At 41.1% G+C, this 17685-nt stretch overlaps 1 protein-coding gene across 1 annotated transcript in view; it reads right to left on the minus strand.

Moving 5' to 3' along the window:
* Positions 1-17685, minus strand: part of LOC145415017 (reelin-like) — a 492696-nt gene that overhangs the window by 137485 nt on the left and 337526 nt on the right. Inside the window, exons 32-33 of the mRNA XM_080284434.1 lie at positions 914-1021; positions 554-722 (exon numbers count right to left, since the gene is read on the minus strand). Coding sequence (XP_080140560.1) covers positions 554-722; positions 914-1021 — 277 coding nt within the window. The remainder of the gene's footprint in view (positions 1-553; positions 723-913; positions 1022-17685) is intronic.

Here is a 17685-nt window from a genome sequence, read left to right on the forward strand (position 1 = left end):
CCGTGTTCACTGTATGTGCAGCACCACAAACATCTGCCCAACCGCCTAATATTATAATTAAGAAAGTTAGGCTTTTATTTCTCATGGTGTTCGTCTTTGAAGACATGGAAAAGAAACCAGTTAAGGAGACTCTGTGAAGAACGCGGACTGAAATTCTGAGAAAACCTGACTAGAAACCTTGCCAAGATTACTGCCTCCAGGAAGAAAAATATTTTAACCTACATTTTGATTAGGGTCAGGCAATAATATTTAGTTTTGATATGGGCCCTCTACATCAGAGTAAAAAGGAAACATTATTAGGAGGGAAAAATATTCAAGATGACTGAGAGGTCCGCACTATACACAGATCTCTCACTTCATCGCTCTCACCGGTAGACTGACACAGTAACTCTTTTTCTACACAGTCAAGACATTAAACACTACTATCAAGAACATACCTGACGATCTTCTCTTTTGTTTGCATAACTAAAATTCTTAGGTTTAGCAAACACACTGGGTATACATTTGTACAAAATGCTGGATACATAAAATGAGGAAACCCGGAGTCACTCACCTGACTGATTTAGGCAGAGGATATATGAGGCTGGTGGAACCAACGTGCAAATCTGAGATGAGGGAGGAGGCTGACCAGTACTCTGTGCAGTCTGGCTGTGATGGCAGACACGCCTCTCTAACTGCCCGCCACGACGCACCGTGGTCTACAGAGTACTCAACCTCCACACCTGTACAGGTGTGTGCAGAATATGAGTATGGAATAATTTTTCCACGTTCCTTACTTCTTAATTAGCTTTACTTGAAAGAATTATTAGAACAGAGCCATATTTGTTGTGTATAGTTTCAGTCCATTCATTATTTAGAGTAAATGTAGAGTTAACGGCGGGTGTCGGGGCCAGCCTGTAGCCGCTGGACTCACTGAAGCAAGCGACAGACTCCTTGCAGGCCAGAGACGCTGTGAACTGGATGTAGGTGTGTTCACTCATAACAATGTCTGGAGTCTCTGCCATCCTGTATCCTTCCCGGCCTGTGGAAGAAACATCATCATCATTATCATCATCATCATCATCATCATCATCATCATCATCGGCGGGCTATGTCAACCAGCTGCAGGCAAAAACCTCTCCAAGACTTCTGCTCTCTGATCAATTGGTCGTTACTCTGTTCCATTTAAACTAGACATATATAAACGGATTAAAGCTTTTTTAGTGCCGAAGAGGGGAGCCTTCGCGCGTTGGCACTGACATAACTGGACGGCTCAGCTGCCTCGTTATGCAAACGCCCCTCAGCTCCCTCCCTATTCCCTGAAGGATGGATGGTGGACTGCAGGAATGAGGCAACTCTACCCTGCAGTCTACTGGGTTCATATTTTGGTGAACTTTGGGTTACAAATATTGCTACTCCTTATCATTCTCTCTCTCTCTCTCTCTCTCTCTCTCTCTCTCTCTCTCTCTCTCTCTCTCTCTCTCTCTCTCTCTCCAAATATTGGTTGGAACTGTTATCCTAGTTTCCAGAGTGATTATGGTTATGCCCATTTCTTTTTTATCGCTTTGCCAGACGAATTAATCAATCTCAATAAGAGCCATTAAGGTGAAAGGGTTAGAAACACACTTCACAATGCACTCGGCTACAGCGCATCTCTTCAGCTGAAAATGTTATCGACTCTTGGCAGGTAGAACATGCGTACCAGCTCGCTGTGCATACAAAGCTGTTTGCCCTGTCAGAGGCGTGACAACTTCGCCGTCGCAGCAGCACAAAGCCAAATGCATCATTAACCCATTAGCTCCCAGGGTTCCTATGTGAGGGATTGTGCCGGAAGGATACTAAGTGTACTGCCGTCCGCCTATCGGCTCATAGTCACGAAGTTCACAGGTCCTTTCAGCAAGGCTAACTTCTTTATTAGCTTTTGAAAATGCCCAGTCCGTCCTATACTAACAACACTGCTCGCAAACAGGTTAAAGGAAATTCTCTCTCTCTCTCTCTCTCTCACAAACACATGCACATCTACCAGTATATCTAAATGGTCAGAGTATTTTTTTTAACTCTAAGCGTCTTGTCACCCAAATTTCACGAATGAAGCCGAGAACCTGAACCAACCTCGGAATTACCCCAATGGGATCCACAGTGGGTGCGTGTGCAGAGTTTGGATAGGACGTTTGTCAGGAAATGACGACATACAAACATACAGACTGACTCAACGCCAGCAGAATAGTTGACAAAACGAATAAAAAGATCCTCAAGATGAAGGGGTTTACTGTGGTGCTTGGACTCAATTTCCTTCAGTTTCCTTACCTAAGGAACTTTCATCATATCCCAGTAAATACTGTTACTTATGCTATCATTTCCATTCTTTTCTGACTATTGCTATTTTCTAGGGACTTTGTTAAACACAATGTTTTCATCCGTAAATTACAACGGGAGGGACAAAATTAATATATCATCGTTATTATAAAAATTATGTTTTATTCCCCATCTTTCCTTAATTATTTTGGCAGTGATTCCATATCCTTATTAAATACTATAACTTTCGTTATCACAGCATTCCTGTTTGCAGTTCCCTGCTGTGCTCAACAATCACTTGCTGCAGCTCATCCCCCCAAGTCACTGAAAAGAAATATGTCTGCAGCAAATTCCAAGACTGTTCAATTCCTCACCAGTTATATTAAGTCCTTTGACATATTCTTAACTGTTCTCAAGATACACTGGGAATTTTTGTGAAATGTGGCAAGTCAGTGCCACATAAGCATTTTACTTATACTGAACTGGTAATCGCTGTTGCTATTAACATAAAGTTAAGCAGTTTTATAGTATAGCTTATGTGCATTTCGGAGTTTGCTTCCATAAAGATGATAAACTAGAAAAACAAAATCTTATTCTAAAATGATTGTTGAGATGTAGGGATACATAAAAAAGCACACTAAACAAGACAGCATTTGGGATGGGTGGAGAGTCAGAGTTTTGTAGCCATTGCTACATTGCGCACTGTTCTCACAAAAAGTTTGTTGCTGGTGGAATGTAGTAATGGGTATAGAACTTGCTCTCCTCCCACCCTAAATCTCTCTTGGTTCTGTGCTTTTTCATCTCTTGTTTCTGCAGCTTTTCCATTCGTACATCTTAACAATCACTTTAACATATATTTTTCTTGTTCTGTTATGTATTTAATTTCAAGGAATGCTGACATGCAAGATGGTGTCTAGCATTTTGAAAATCAGTAGGCTGGGGTTTGGCACAGGCATTGGATGTGTAAAGTTCTACAACCAAATGTTGCCAAGTTACTGAGATACAGTTTCTACTCATTTTGATACACCTGTGTTATGGGAGGAGGGTGTTAGCTGGAACCTTGAAAATCAGCTGAACTGATATTTACCATACACCTATAAACTGTGGTGCATGGGGAGAAGTGTGAATCGGGTCAGCAGTGTTCAAACATGTGATATTTGATGCATGGAACTGACAGACATTGATTCAAGACAGTGTGATGCTGGTTATGGTGATCAAAATTGTACCATTTTCTGTCCAACGCACCAGTATTAGGATAAGCCTTGCTTGGACAATGGCAAGTGTTGTATCCTCCCAACGTTCATTTCCTGCACTCTTTTGAGTGATATTCATCAAGTCACGGCTGTTTCTTTCTGCAAATTTTGACATATTAGGTACATATTCCAAAATGCTTTACATCAGTCTCACACATTTCTTCTTGGCCTTCTCTTGAATGATATGCGCTCTTTCTGGAGAAAGAACACTTATGAATCACGGGAAAGGGCAAGTTAATATAACCTCAGACCAAGGTAGGACAGAAATCTCAAACTCTCGGTCAAAGAAATTAACGTGTTAAAGTTTCTCCCGTAAATGCGCGAACTCTGCATATGAAATTTATTGAATTGGACTCGTGGTTCGGTCGACGACTGTAATGTAATCGGAATGACCAAAACATGGGTAAATACTAAATAAGGACTTTATACAGGAATATAATTTGCCTGGTTCTAGTATAATTAACATTGACAAATGAATGGATGGGAAGGGATGCATTCCTATTTATATTACAAAGAATCTCCATCTATTACTAATTTCAAAACCACCTATCGACAATACTGACACAATAAACGTTCAGGTTTAAAATGAATCACATTGTAATACAGTGGCTGAAATAATCTATTGTCAGCCAGCTTAGTGAAGGGGAACTGACAATAAATTATATATAACAAATTGGGAAATAAGTTGCATCCACAGTACTATAATTTATGGTGGTTTTAATGTAACCACTGGAAGATAAAATGAATCATTGTCCTCAGACAAAAGTGACCTTGTACAAAAACTTTCTTGAAAGTTACTACAACAGTTCATACAACAACCAACGCGTGGAGAAATTATCCTCCAACTTGTACTGGCTACATCAGAAAACTTGGTCGATAATGTCCTTGTAAAAGATTAATTTTGTGCAGAGATGAGTTCAGGGATAGCGATCATCCAACAAACTTTAACCTCAGTGACAACAGCATAAATACTATGCCACAGGAAAATTCCATACTTTAAAAAATCTGGCTTTCAAAGAATTAAGATAATTATGGTTAGTAATTGAAAATCGATTATTTGGACAACTACCAATAATACATGGATAAGGTATTTAGAAAATCCAAATGAAGCTGTCAAGGAATGTGTACGGTTGTACAATATGCAGTCTGTACAAAGTTGTACACTAAAATGGTGGAATAGCATCGCTTAGAACTGTTGCACAACAAAACAAACTCCCTCATCAACAAAGTCACATGGAATGGAAAAGATAAAAATACTTATCACCATCTTCGCTGAAAACACAAAAGATAATACAACAAAGCAAGAACAATCTTAATCAAGCCCAAGTGAATTTTTTAATTACATCAACAATTATTACGAGCGAGCAAGCAATGTTTACTCTCAGTTAAGTTTGGAAATGAATGGTCCGACCCCAACTGGCCTGGTCCGACCTGACTGTCACGCTAAGCGAAGCTAATAACTCTACTCCTATGTGAAGTAGAGTTGAAATTTTTTCTGCATGTGGTACATAATTCAACAAGTGGTGTCAGGCACAACAAACCTCACCCGATAGCAGTTATTTTATTGTCATCTGCTTTCAAGTTATAGCCCTCAAAAATCTGTGCGCTTGTGTTTGACCATTGAGGTTCACTCAAGGTCAAAGGTCATGGTGCCAAATGAAAACCCATATGAGACATCCTATATCCTGATAACAGTAAATATCACTATCTTCAAGCAGCTTCGAGATGTGGCCCTCTGAATACCTGTGACCTTGAGTTTGACCTTTCAGGGTCAATTAAGGTCATAGTTCATTGTACCAATTAAATGCCCATCTGGGATTTCATGTATGTTGATAACAGTAAATATTTACCTGCAACCAGTTTCGAGTTATAGCCCTCTTAATATCCGTGACTTTGAGTTTGACCTTTCAAGGTCACTCAAGGTCAAAGGCTTTGGTGCCAACTGAAAGCCCATATCGGAGTTCCCTTATGCTGATAATGGTAAATGTTCCTGTCTTCAACCGGTTTCTAGTTATAGTCCTCTGAAAATCCGTGACTTCGGTTTAGACCTTTCAGGGTCACTTAGTTACCTCCAAAATTTAATCACTTTCTTTTGGGACCAATGCCCACATACCCTGAAAGTTAATGTAATTTCATTCGGCCGTTTTTCCGCAATGTTGATGAAAAACAAACAAATAAACAAACTACCAAAAACAATACCTCGTCGGATTCCGTCCAGGCGAGGTAATAAATTTTATCAACTAAAAACTCATCCATAAAGGCGTTGGAAACTATTGGAATCGTTTTCACTATTACGTGTGTGTGTGTGTGTGTGTGTGTGTGTGTGGGTGGGTGGGTGGGTGTAGGTGTGGGTGTATGAGAGAGATAGTCTTTCATTCCAGAATATTTTTCATTGTTCAGCTACCATCATGAAGGAATAATATATCAGGGGGAAATTGTCAAAACACGGCTCTCGCGCGTTCGACACGCGCTCAACAAAGCTCACTTTACCGGTGTTAGATCTGCATACAAACAGTAAAGCTGAGATGGCGAGCAATTTCATATTTTACAACATTTTTAGTACAAGATTCAAACTTAATTCTTTTGTTTTCTTTTGTACATGTACAAAGGAGTAGATAGGAAAGCAAAAAGCAATAGAGCTGTTGGGTCTTTCGTGGGTGCGTGGTATAGGGAAGGTTGTAACTAACAAAACTGATCTATCAGCCAAAGACAAGGGTAGAAAAGAAGGAAGGCTCCCTCCCAAACCCACCAAGCCCTCCAGCCAAAACTGGCAGGAAATAGTGAGAAGGACCACCATGCAGCATAGAAAAACTGTCATGGAAATTTCATAGGAAAGAGGGACAGGAAATTTTGTTTACACTATCTACCTGAAAGGGAGAATAACATTAAATCAGCAATATTTATCGATGTTGTTCAGTTGTCATATCTTCCAGGCTCTGAAAAAGAAAAAAATAACACACCACAGAAATGTTATTCAGGAGTGAACATACTTAGCTAGGGGTTATGTGACAGATAATCTAATCGATTATGAAAAGTTAGTACTGTAACACAGTTCATTATTTTTTAGGGTAATTTTTTCCTATATTTACAACTCTATTAAAGAAAAAATACTTAGCTTCATGTGATTCAAATCGTTTATCAACAGTTTCATGCCCTTTCCCTCTAGTATAATTTGAGCGATTCACTGTGAAATATACGTGTCCTTTGAATATTTTGAATACTTGAACTAAATCCCTTCATAACCTTCGTTAGTTAGGATAAAGTTCAACATCCACTCATTCGATGTAGTGCTGCTCTCGGGTGTCTGCCCTTTCTTCTCAATCATTCTTTCCTTCCATCCTCTTCTGTCTTTCTTTCCTTCATTCTGTCCTTGTCCTTCTGCCTACAAGTGACTTCACACTCCCTCTTCTGTATTTCCTTCCTTCAGTCTTTCCTCTTCCTTCTGCCTGTGGGTGACTACACTGAGTGGCAGGACAAATAGTTTCCTGTACACAAGGAAACCATTTACTATGCTGGCTGGTAACCATATAACCAAATTCCGGAGCCTGGTGATTTAGTTGGTAATTACGGTGTCCAATCGGATTGAGCCGGTGAAGGTTTGTATCCAAGGGATGGTTGGGATTTATTGCTCACGTATTGCCACTCAGGGACCAACTTGCCTAGCCCCTAGCTCCTAAGCTCCTCATGGGGCAACATAGGATTGGATGATGGATGGATGGATGGATGAAGAGATTCAGGGCTTCTAAACGTTCCTCAAATGACTTATTTCTCAGTCTAGGAACCATCTTTGTCACCCTTCACTGTACTCTCAGTTTTCTCCACATCCCTTTTATATTAGGGTGACCAAAACTAAATGCAACACTCCAAGTGCGGGCATACTGACGAATTATACAAAGTAAGGATGTCATTATCGGATTTGTATTCAAATGCTCTACCTATGAATCCAGTCAATTTCCTGGCTTTCTTTACAGCTTCTATACATTGTTTGCTTGGTTTTAAATCAATTTTGTTATTTTAACTCCTACGTCTGTCTCATTGCTTACCCTGTCATATTGGACATTATTCACGTTAAAACTAGCTCTTACATTTTTACTGCCAATGTTTAGAACTTTACTTTTATAATTACTGAAATCAATTTGTCATGTTTGGGGCCATGTTAAACAGCTGATCAAGATCTCTCTGAACTGCATGCCTCTGCAGTGATGTATCTTCTCTGTTACCTATATTAGTATCGTCAGGAAATTTTGAAATATTACAATATAATTCTTCATCATTATCATTTACACATATTAGAAAAAGAATAGGACCTAACACTGAACCCTGCGGCACTCCACTTGTAACGTTTACCCTGGCTGACTCTTTCCCATTTATTACAACTCTCTGCTTTTGTCCGGTGAGCCAATCTTCTACCCACCTGAGCACACTGTCGCTGAAACCATGTGTTTTTATCTTCTAAAGGAGTCTTTTGTGTGGAACTTTGTCAAAAGCTTTTTGAAAATCGAGGCAGACACTGTCAACAGATTTAGTACCGTCATACATGTTCAATATTATATTGAAAAAGTCCGACAGATTAGTGAGGCAAGAGAGATTATTTCGAAAACCATGTTTGCGATTCTGTAATGATTTTGTATGTTTCTAGGTGTTTCATAAACTTGTCTCTGATAATGGTTTCAAGCAATCTGCAAACCACTAATGTTAAACTAATTGGACAGTAGTATATTTAGTGACAGGTTCAGTAAGAGAAAAATGCTTTTAATAATAATTAAAAAAAAAAGTCAAGAAAAATCGGGATCAGACGAAATATCTCCAAGAGTTATAAAGGAGACTTGAATATCAAAATCCTCAGTCAAAATATTCTACAGTTCACTAAATGGTGGGACTGTCTCACGTGGCTGGAATCTGGCAAATGTAAATCCATTACACAGAAAGGTAAAAAATTCAGAACCAGGAAATTACCGTTCAGTAGCTTAGTGTCAACTGTATGCAGGCTGTTGGAAGCAATTAAATAGAGATCAATTACTTACAAACTGAGCACTACATAATCTTGTCCTAGACTCGCTGCATTGATTTGAAACAATCATGTTTCATCAGTCTCAAACATTTTCAATTATGTTATTAGTATATACGATAAACATAAATCAGGTGGTGTAATCTGTTTCCTGAAAGCATTCGGTAAAGTTCCTTATAATCGACTCCCTGAGAAACTCAGTGTCTGTAGCATCAGAGGCAGAGTATTGCGATGGATCGATCGCAGAACGTAGAGTTGTTATTAAAGGAAAAGAATCAGACGATGAATGTTGCACATACAGTATCTCAGAGTTCAGGTTTAGGTCTTATACTATTTCCGATTAATAACGATTGTATTGACGATCGTTTGTGTTGCAAAATATCCAGACTCACTGTCAGTAGAAAAATCAGCAACAGGGCAAATGCCACTGAGCTCTATGGTATGGAGAGGCTATCTCTGCCGCGAGCGTGTGATTTTGGCCGCCATATTGGAACACCAGCACTCAAATTCAAATTCAAATACTTTATTTCCACTAAGCAGTGGTTATTAATAAAGATACACTCGTCGCTTATAATACAAAAACATATATGGATTATGATTTTTCTTTTCTGCCTAGTTCAACGATTTACATCGGGTACATTTAGTCAATGAATATAAAACAATGCTATAGCTTGCTGCAGTGCAGAACTTACCCTTTATGGCACTAAGACAGAGAAAGGTAATGGCAGAAAGGGAAAAGATAGTGTGGTATGAACGTTGAAATGATAATGATGTTAAATCTGTTTTATGTCGAAGTAATGGTGTTCAAATGATGTGGGAAGTCCTTAGAGTACCCATGTCATGAAACCGAATATCCAGATTGATAACGGAGGAAGAAACATGGAAATATCTACAGAAGAGTATGAGCAGAAGAGAAGAGGACATGGAGAGAAAGACTGGAGATAAATGGGCCCTTTTTAGTGGCCTCATTCATGCAGGGATACCGGGGAAAAAATCTTCCCGCCCCACCCCAGGAGACAGTAATGTTATAGATTAGCAACAAGATATATTTCTTACTTGTGAAATGTAACGCCATCTCTCGTTGACGAATTCCTGTACTCATTTTTGCATCCAGAAGCTGTATAGCTGACCATGGCGCTATATATTACGGAATCATCGACTGCTTTCAAAAACCCAACGAACACCTCAGTTCAAAAACCGTGGGCATCAGGCGAGGTGTAACATGGCTGCCGCTACGCCAGCGCCGCCCTGGTGGCGGCTACATAAATTACGTTGTGTTACCCATTGGAAAGCCTCTCCATATTACAGAGCTCAGTGGCAAATACCCTTGAAAAAAAAAAAAAAAAAAATGAAATGAGAAGAAAAGAAAACTGATTCGAGATCATGATAAACTAAAGTATTCGACTGGACTCATGTTTAGCATGCAAAGCCCTAAATATTGGGAATAAAAATGAAAACAAAATTATCTACACTGAATGATCCTCAACTTGTGAACATAAACCAAGAAAAAAGCTTAAAAAAATAATTATAACAATGTGTTTTAAAACCAAGTATTTATTGGCAGATCATTTCATATCCAAATAAGATAATATAATCCTTCTACAATTTGTTAGTGTGTCTGCATCTGGAGTATTGTTTTCAGTTTTGGTCACCATATTACAAGAAAATCATGGAGAATTTAGAACGAATACAGCAAAGAATAACAGATGTTATACGCAGATGTTTTGTACATGAACGTACAAACGGTAGACTATAAGGAACGTTCAGAAATTTTATGCTATTTCACCTATCAAAGCACAAAAATTACGAAAGAAACTGATCCAAGTATTACAAAAATAAAAATAAGGACATGACTATATGGTTACTCGTAAGTAGTTCACAGTTAACCTGTCGATTTACACTACAAGAAACGGGTATAAAAATCATCAGCAAATGTTTCTTGTCAAACGTAGCAATAACTCTTCAAGTGTTATAAACATATGAAACAAATTGCGTAGGAATGTGGAAGACTGTAGTTTAGTAATGACATTTCAAAATCATTGGATATGTATCCAGATCTGAATCCCCGATTAAATACGTTCGTGGTTGAATAATATTAAAACTTTATTAAATGGTTTCCTCTCTTTAACATCGTGGAAAATACAGCAACAGTACATTACTGTGAAAGTGATGTTACTTTTCGTTATACGAGGTCTGTTCAGAAAGTATTTGACCTTAGGCTCTAAAACGAAAAAAAAATAGCTAACCTATTGAGCTAGGACACTAATCCCCCTCAAAGTAGGCCCCTACTGGCTTAACACATGTAGCCCAGCGGACATTTCACTGCCTAAAACACTTCTTAAGCCAGTTTTCGGTATCTCCATCAGGTGTGTCGTCGCATTTGTCATGATCTCATCTCTCGGATGAACGTTCTTCGTAACATGTTGCAATGTGCAAATCGTGACCCAAACTAACTGAATACTGTAATCACTGGAGGTGAGACTTGGGCGTACAGATACGATCCAGAAGCCAAAGCACAGTCGTCTCAGTGGAAGCAATCAGGGTCGCCTCAGCCAAAAAATGCACTACGGGTCCACAGCAAGGTGATATGCACTTGCATGTTGACATTTTTTTTCGACTACCGTGGTGTTGTACATAACGAATACCCACCAGAAGGTCAGACTGTCAAGAAACTTTATTACGCAGACGTTATTTGTCGTCTTCGTGACGCAGTTCGGTGGAGGAGAAAGTGGCAAGTTGGAAGCTGCACCATGACAATGCCCCTGCCCCTTCTTTTCAACTGATTCAGAAATTTTTGGACAAGCACAACATCCCGCAGATCCGGCAGGTTCCCTACTCACCAGACATGGCTCCGTGTGACTCTTGGTGATTCCCCAAGCTCGAAACTCCACTGATGGGTTCCCGATTTGAGACGAGAGAAGAGATCATGACGAATGCGACAAAGCACCTGCAGGAGATACCGAAAATCGACCTTGAAAAATGTTTCAGGCGGTGGAAAGAACGCTGGGCTACGTGTGTCAAGTTAGAAGGGGCCTACTTTGAGGGGTATTAGTGTCCTAGCTCAACAGGTTAGCTATTTATTATTTTAAGAACTTAAGTTTCGATATTATGTGGTAGGTGGGGGCGCTTACCATCCAATCACTCGATGTAGTGCTGTTGTCGGGTGTCTACTCTTTCCTCTCCTCCATCCTTCTTTCCTTCCATCCTCTTCTGTCTTTCTTTCCTTGTCCTTCTGCAAACGGGTGACTTTACACTCCCGCTTCTGTCTTTCTTTCCTTCATTCTTTTCCTCATCCTTCTGCCTGTGCGTGACTCTACACTGAGTGACAAGTCAAATGGTGTCCTGTACACCAGGAAGCGATTTACTACGCTGGGTGGTAACCATATAACCATATTTTGGAGCCTGGTGGTTTAGTGGGTAATAATTGCGCTCCATTTGGATTGAGCCGGTGAAGGTTTATATCCAAGGGGTGGTTGGGGTTTACTGCTTACGCAATGCCACTCAGGGATGAGTGAGGCTGGTCATTCTCATCTTAAATGTCAGGTCCAACTGCCTAGCCCCGGGCTCCTACGCTCCTCATGGGGCAATGTAGAACTGGATCATGAATGGATGGATGGAAGTTTCGATTTGTGGTAAGTGGGGGCGCTCATCATCCACCCACTTAGTGAAGTGGTACTCTGTTTCAGGGTAGCTCTTCATCGAGTGGCAAGCCAAATGATTTCCGTGAACCAGAAAAGCATTTACAACGCTGGGTGGTAACCTTATAACCAATCAACACGTGTTCCCTACGTGACAACAAATGGGTTGGCAGAGGGTTAGTGCCCCTCCCCGGAAAACAACTAGCTAAAAATACGAACAAGAAGCCTCAGACCAGGACTGACCAAAAGATGACGACTACAATAAGGACCGAACAAAGGACATGGTACGGATGGCTACATGGAATGTAAGGGGTGCAAATGATGAGGTGAAAGAGAGAGAAATTGTCCAGGTCCCTGAGGGTGCGAAAGTGGATGCATATGGATTAACTGAAACTAAATGGTGAGGTGAGAGAGTGCGAATGGGAGTATGGATGGGGTTTATGCGCAGGAGTAGATGAGAATGAGAGGGCAAAAAAGGCGTGTGTATTGCTGTGAGTAGCAGATGGAAGGAGAATATAAGAGAGTATGGATCAGTTGGTTCAAGGATTGTGTGGGTAAGATTGAAAGTTGGACTACAAATGTGGGTGACTGTGTGCATCTATGCGCCATCGCAAGATCGTGCAAGCAGAGTGAGAGAAGAGTTATGGACAAATGTGGAAGCATGCATGGAAAAGTTTGAAAGGAATAAGAGAGTGTTTTTGATTGGTGATGTGAATGGAAAAGTAGGGAATGTGAAAGTGAATGGAGTAGTTGGTGAGTGGGGTGTGCCTGCAGCAGTGGATGAGAATGGCAGTGCTATAGTGGACATCTGTGCTGGGAGAGGGTTGGTGATGGCCAATACCCTCTTCAGGCACAAAATGATCCACAGGTATACATGGCGAGTGATGAGAAGGGTGGGTAGTGAACTGAATGAACGGAAGGCAATTATTAATTATGTGTGTGTGTGTGTGTGTGTGTGTGTGTGTGTGTGTGTATGAAAGGATCCAAAGATGTGTAATGGATGCAAGAGCATATAGAGGTTGGGAGAGTGGACTTTCTGACCACCACTTGGTGGTGGTGAGAATCAAGGTCCAAGTAAAATGGAGAAATAGAAGAAGGGAAGGACGGGAGGAAGTAGGATATGCAAGGAGAGTGGAAAGGTTACAAGAAGATGAGAAAAAGGCAGAATATAAGAGAGAAGTGGAGGAATGATTGTGTAAATATGAACTGGAGCAGATAGGGGACGTGGAAGGTGTGTGCAAGATATTCACAGAAGAAATATGTGCAGCATGTGACGTGGTGTGTGGGGTGAAGAGAAGACGAAAGGGGGTGCAAGAAACAGCAAGGTGGAATGAAGAGGTGAAACAGGCTGTGGCACAAAAGAAGAAAGCATACAATGAATGGATGAGAAATAGGGGAGTGGAAGGTGTTGAGAGACGGAAGAGAAAGTTATATGTAGAAAAGAAGAGAGAGGTGATAAGATTATTAAGACAGAGTAAGATGCGAGTGGATGAGGAATTTGGAAGGAATCTGAGTGTCAAGTGGAGGGAATGTAAGAACTGGAAATAGGTAAAGAGAGTTAGACAGGGTGGCAATGAAGTTAGTCGGGGAGTTAAAGATAAAAGTGATGATACATTACAGTGGAGAAAGGAGAAAAAGTGAGCAGATGGAGAGAACACTTTAATGAATTGTTGAACATAGAGAATGAAAGTAATGCGAGTATAAGTGGCTGGGGAATGGCTGGGAGAAGGAGGGAGGTGAGAAGACAGGAAGAAATCAGTAGGATGGAAGTTGTGGAAACAATGAAGAAAGTCAAAATGGGGAAAGCCCCATGAATTGGTGAAGTGTGTGGTGAAATGCTGAGGCATGGGGAAGAGATAGTAGTAGAATGGATGTGGAAGATGTGCAGATTGGCCTGGGAGGAAGGTAGAGTCCCAGAGGATTGGAAGTCAGGTATAATTATTCCCCTGTACTATGGAAAAGGAGAAAAAGGAGGATGTGGTAATCATAGGGGCATTTGTCTTCTTAGTGTAAATAGGAAAAGTATACGGTAGGATACTTATTGACAGAGTTAGGGGAATAACAGAGGAATTAGTTGGAGAAGAACTGGTAGGTTTTAGGATGGGAAGAGGTTGTGTAGATTAGAGATTCATTCTTAGATCCTTAGTGGAAAAGTTTCAAGAGAAGGGAAAGATGCTGTTTGTGGCCCTCATGGATTTGGAGAATCCATATTACAGGGTGGAGAGACAAGGACTGTGGAAAGTATTAAGAATCTATGGAGTAGATGGGAAGTTGTTGAATGCCGTGAAGAGTATGAATGAGGGTGCTAAAGCTGCAGTGCGTGTGGATGGTGAACTGAGTGAATTTTTCTATTTGAAGGTTGGATTGAAACAGGGATGTTTCATGTCTCCATGATTGTTCAATCTGTATATGGATGGGGTTATAAAAGAGATACAGTACAAGCTAGGGCAGTGGATGTTGGAGCGGCCCTAGTGAGAGAGGGCAGTGTTTGGAAACTTTCTGTACTGTTGTTTGCAGATGATACTGTGTTGTTAAGTGAAGATGAAGGGGAACTGCAAGGCTTGGTGGATGAGTCTGGGAAAGTGTGTAAGAAACGGAATTTAAAGGTAAATGTAGGGAAGGGTAAAGTTATGGTCTTCGAGAGAAGCGATGTCACTGAATGTACAGTGAGGTTGGATGAGGAGGGAATGGAAAATATAAGTGCGTTTAAGTACTTGGGTAGTGTGATGAATAAGGATGGAAGTTTGGAGGATGAAGTGTTTGAAAAGGCACAACAAGGAAGAAAGGTTGCTGGTTCCTTAAAAGTAGTGATAAGAAACAGGGAAGTGAGCATGGAAGTGAAAAAGTTAGTATATGACAGTACTGTGATACCAACTCTGACGTATGGATGTGAAGCTTGCACCTTGTTGGAGGGACAGAAGTCAAGAGTGAGAGCAGTGGAAATGAATTATTTGAGAGGACCCTGTGGAGTCACATAGAGAGTCAGACTGACAAATGAGGAAATGAAGAAGCATTGTGGTGTGGCTGTGGGTGTGATAGGAAGCGTTAGGAGACAACACATTGAGGTGGTTTGGTCATGTGGAGAGGATGGAGAGTGAGAGACTGACGAGGAGAGTGTATGTGAGTGAGGTGGAGGGAGGGAGAGGGAGGAGGGAGGCCAAGGATGCGGTGGAGGGATGGACTGGAGAAGTATATGAGGAAGAGGGGTATGAGCTGGGAGCTGGGCAGTGAAATGGCGGGGAACAGGGCGACATACTGTAGACACGATCTGTTTCTGGCCACCCCTTACGGGATTAAGGAGTCTGGCAATAGACTGACTACCGGAAAAGAATCACCCACTCACTCACTGGGTCAGAGACCTTGGCAGTTCATATACTTATTTGTTTTCCCACTCAGATCACGAAAACCGTGAGTCTCCAAGCAGCGAGTCTTCCCATCGTAAGTAACTTCCGCACAAACAATCAACTTGCTCCAGCAATGCACACGTTCATACGAAACACACCCAATGATTCTGCGAAGACACCTGGCACCGGTGAAGTTGTATGTTGCTCCAAAGTGCTGTTTGGATCATGTCTCACAGGTATGATATAAATCGGGGACAACCACTGCCTTGAAGATGCAAATCTTCGTCCTACACAAATTACATCGCCAAATACTCGAATTCAGTGAATCCATAACATCATAAGCCAGGTTTGCCTATCTATCTATATGTCTGTCTGTTTGTCTGTTTCTATCTATCTATATGTCCGTCTGTGTGCCTGTCTATCTGTCTCGTTATCTATCTATCTATCTATTGCAAGACACCTCAATCCCGCAAGGTGTGGTCACAAACAAATCGCCTCCAAGTCACTCTCTTCTACCATTTGACTGCTCTCCCTGCAACCTCACACCCTCCTCTCTCAGATCTCTTCACTCTGTCCTTCCATCTCATCCTTGATCTTCCCGTTCATTCTCCTTTCCCCCTCCATTTCATTCACATACAGTCTTCTAGTCGTCTCTCATTCTCCATCCTGTCCCCCTGGCCAAACCATCTCAAAGTATTTCCCTTATCACTTTCAATCATACCCACACCAAAAGAACAACGCTCACTTATTTCCTCATTCATCTGTCTGTCTCTCGATGTACCTACAGATGCTTCTCTCAACAAATTTCCACTGCTTAATTTGGGTCCTTACAACAGTGTTCCAGCTTTACATTATACGTTAGTGTGGGAATCACCTGTCCGGCAGCGACTATTATACTTCATTGCTTTCAGGAACAAGCAACCTTTCTACCCTGCTATACCCTTTCATGTACTTCACTATCTAAACTTTCATCCTTACTCATCACACTGCCCAAGTAATTGAATGCACTCACATCCTCCTTTCCTTGGCCATTCAGCCTGACTATTTATGCAGTGTCATCATTTCATTCAAAGACTATAACATTACTTTTATCTCCATTCATTTTCAGATTTCGTTTCCTCCATACACTCCCAGGCTCATTCACCAAATCTTTGGGCTTACATTCACCTTCAGAAAACATCAATACAGAATCATCACCAAACAGCGGTACAGGAAGTTTCCACACCCAACTCCCCCTCATTAAAGACACTCCAACATGCATTCATATACAAACTGAACAACCTCAGGGACATGAAACACCCCTGCTTCAGCCCAACATTTAGATAAAAGAATAATTTAATTCACTATCCACAAGTACTGAAGCCCCAATGCCAGGCTTATGCAACAGGAAATCCCCAACACTGTCATGGATCACTCTACCAAGATGAGTGAATCTCTCATGACCCATAATTATATCCATACCATATGCTCAATTATACTGCACTGCTTCACCCGAGAGGCCGCCAAATGCCTGGACCTTGGTCTTGGCCCAGAAGATCCCAAGTCCCAGTGGCTGCACCTCTTAAACTCCTTTGAAAGGACTCTGGAGTGGGTCCAGTGACTCCACAAGGGTAACTGCGTTATCAACAAAGGTCAAGGCCAGAAAGCATAAAATCACCAACTGATACTAGGATAATGTAAAATCCTACTCCATGTTCCTTGTCTGTATCTCTGAAATAAGCGATGGTAGTAAGTATACTGCTGTCGTCCCCTGTATGTGCTGCTTTGTAACTTTGAAGAATGGCAATTTAAATTTGCCGTACCAAATATTATAGACTAACAAGGCTACCCTGAGTTGCCCGGCCAAAAAGGCGAACACTCTGATCCTATTATAGTTCAATTTTTCTTTCTATTCCAGAAAGACCATGCACTGTACCTCTCATGCATCTGAAAAGAAATTATAAGAGGTCCAGGAACTCTGTAATTCAGCCTTTGCAGACTAACGCACAGTATTTGTGTACACTTGTTTACTATTACCGGTGACGTCAAGTGACCTCCGACCGGTGACCTAAAATGACATCGGAGGTCAACTTCACATTGCCTATGTCCAAACTGGAGGTCATGTGAGTCTCCATGCCAAAAATTGGGTTGCTAGGTCCAGACAATCGAGCGCATATTACCGGTGATCT

Source organism: Coenobita brevimanus, chromosome 101 (genome assembly GCF_032717465.1).
Source record: "Coenobita brevimanus isolate Jiangsu-jjx chromosome 101, ASM3271746v2, whole genome shotgun sequence".
In the NCBI taxonomy this organism is placed as follows: Eukaryota; Metazoa; Arthropoda; class Malacostraca; order Decapoda; family Coenobitidae; genus Coenobita; species Coenobita brevimanus.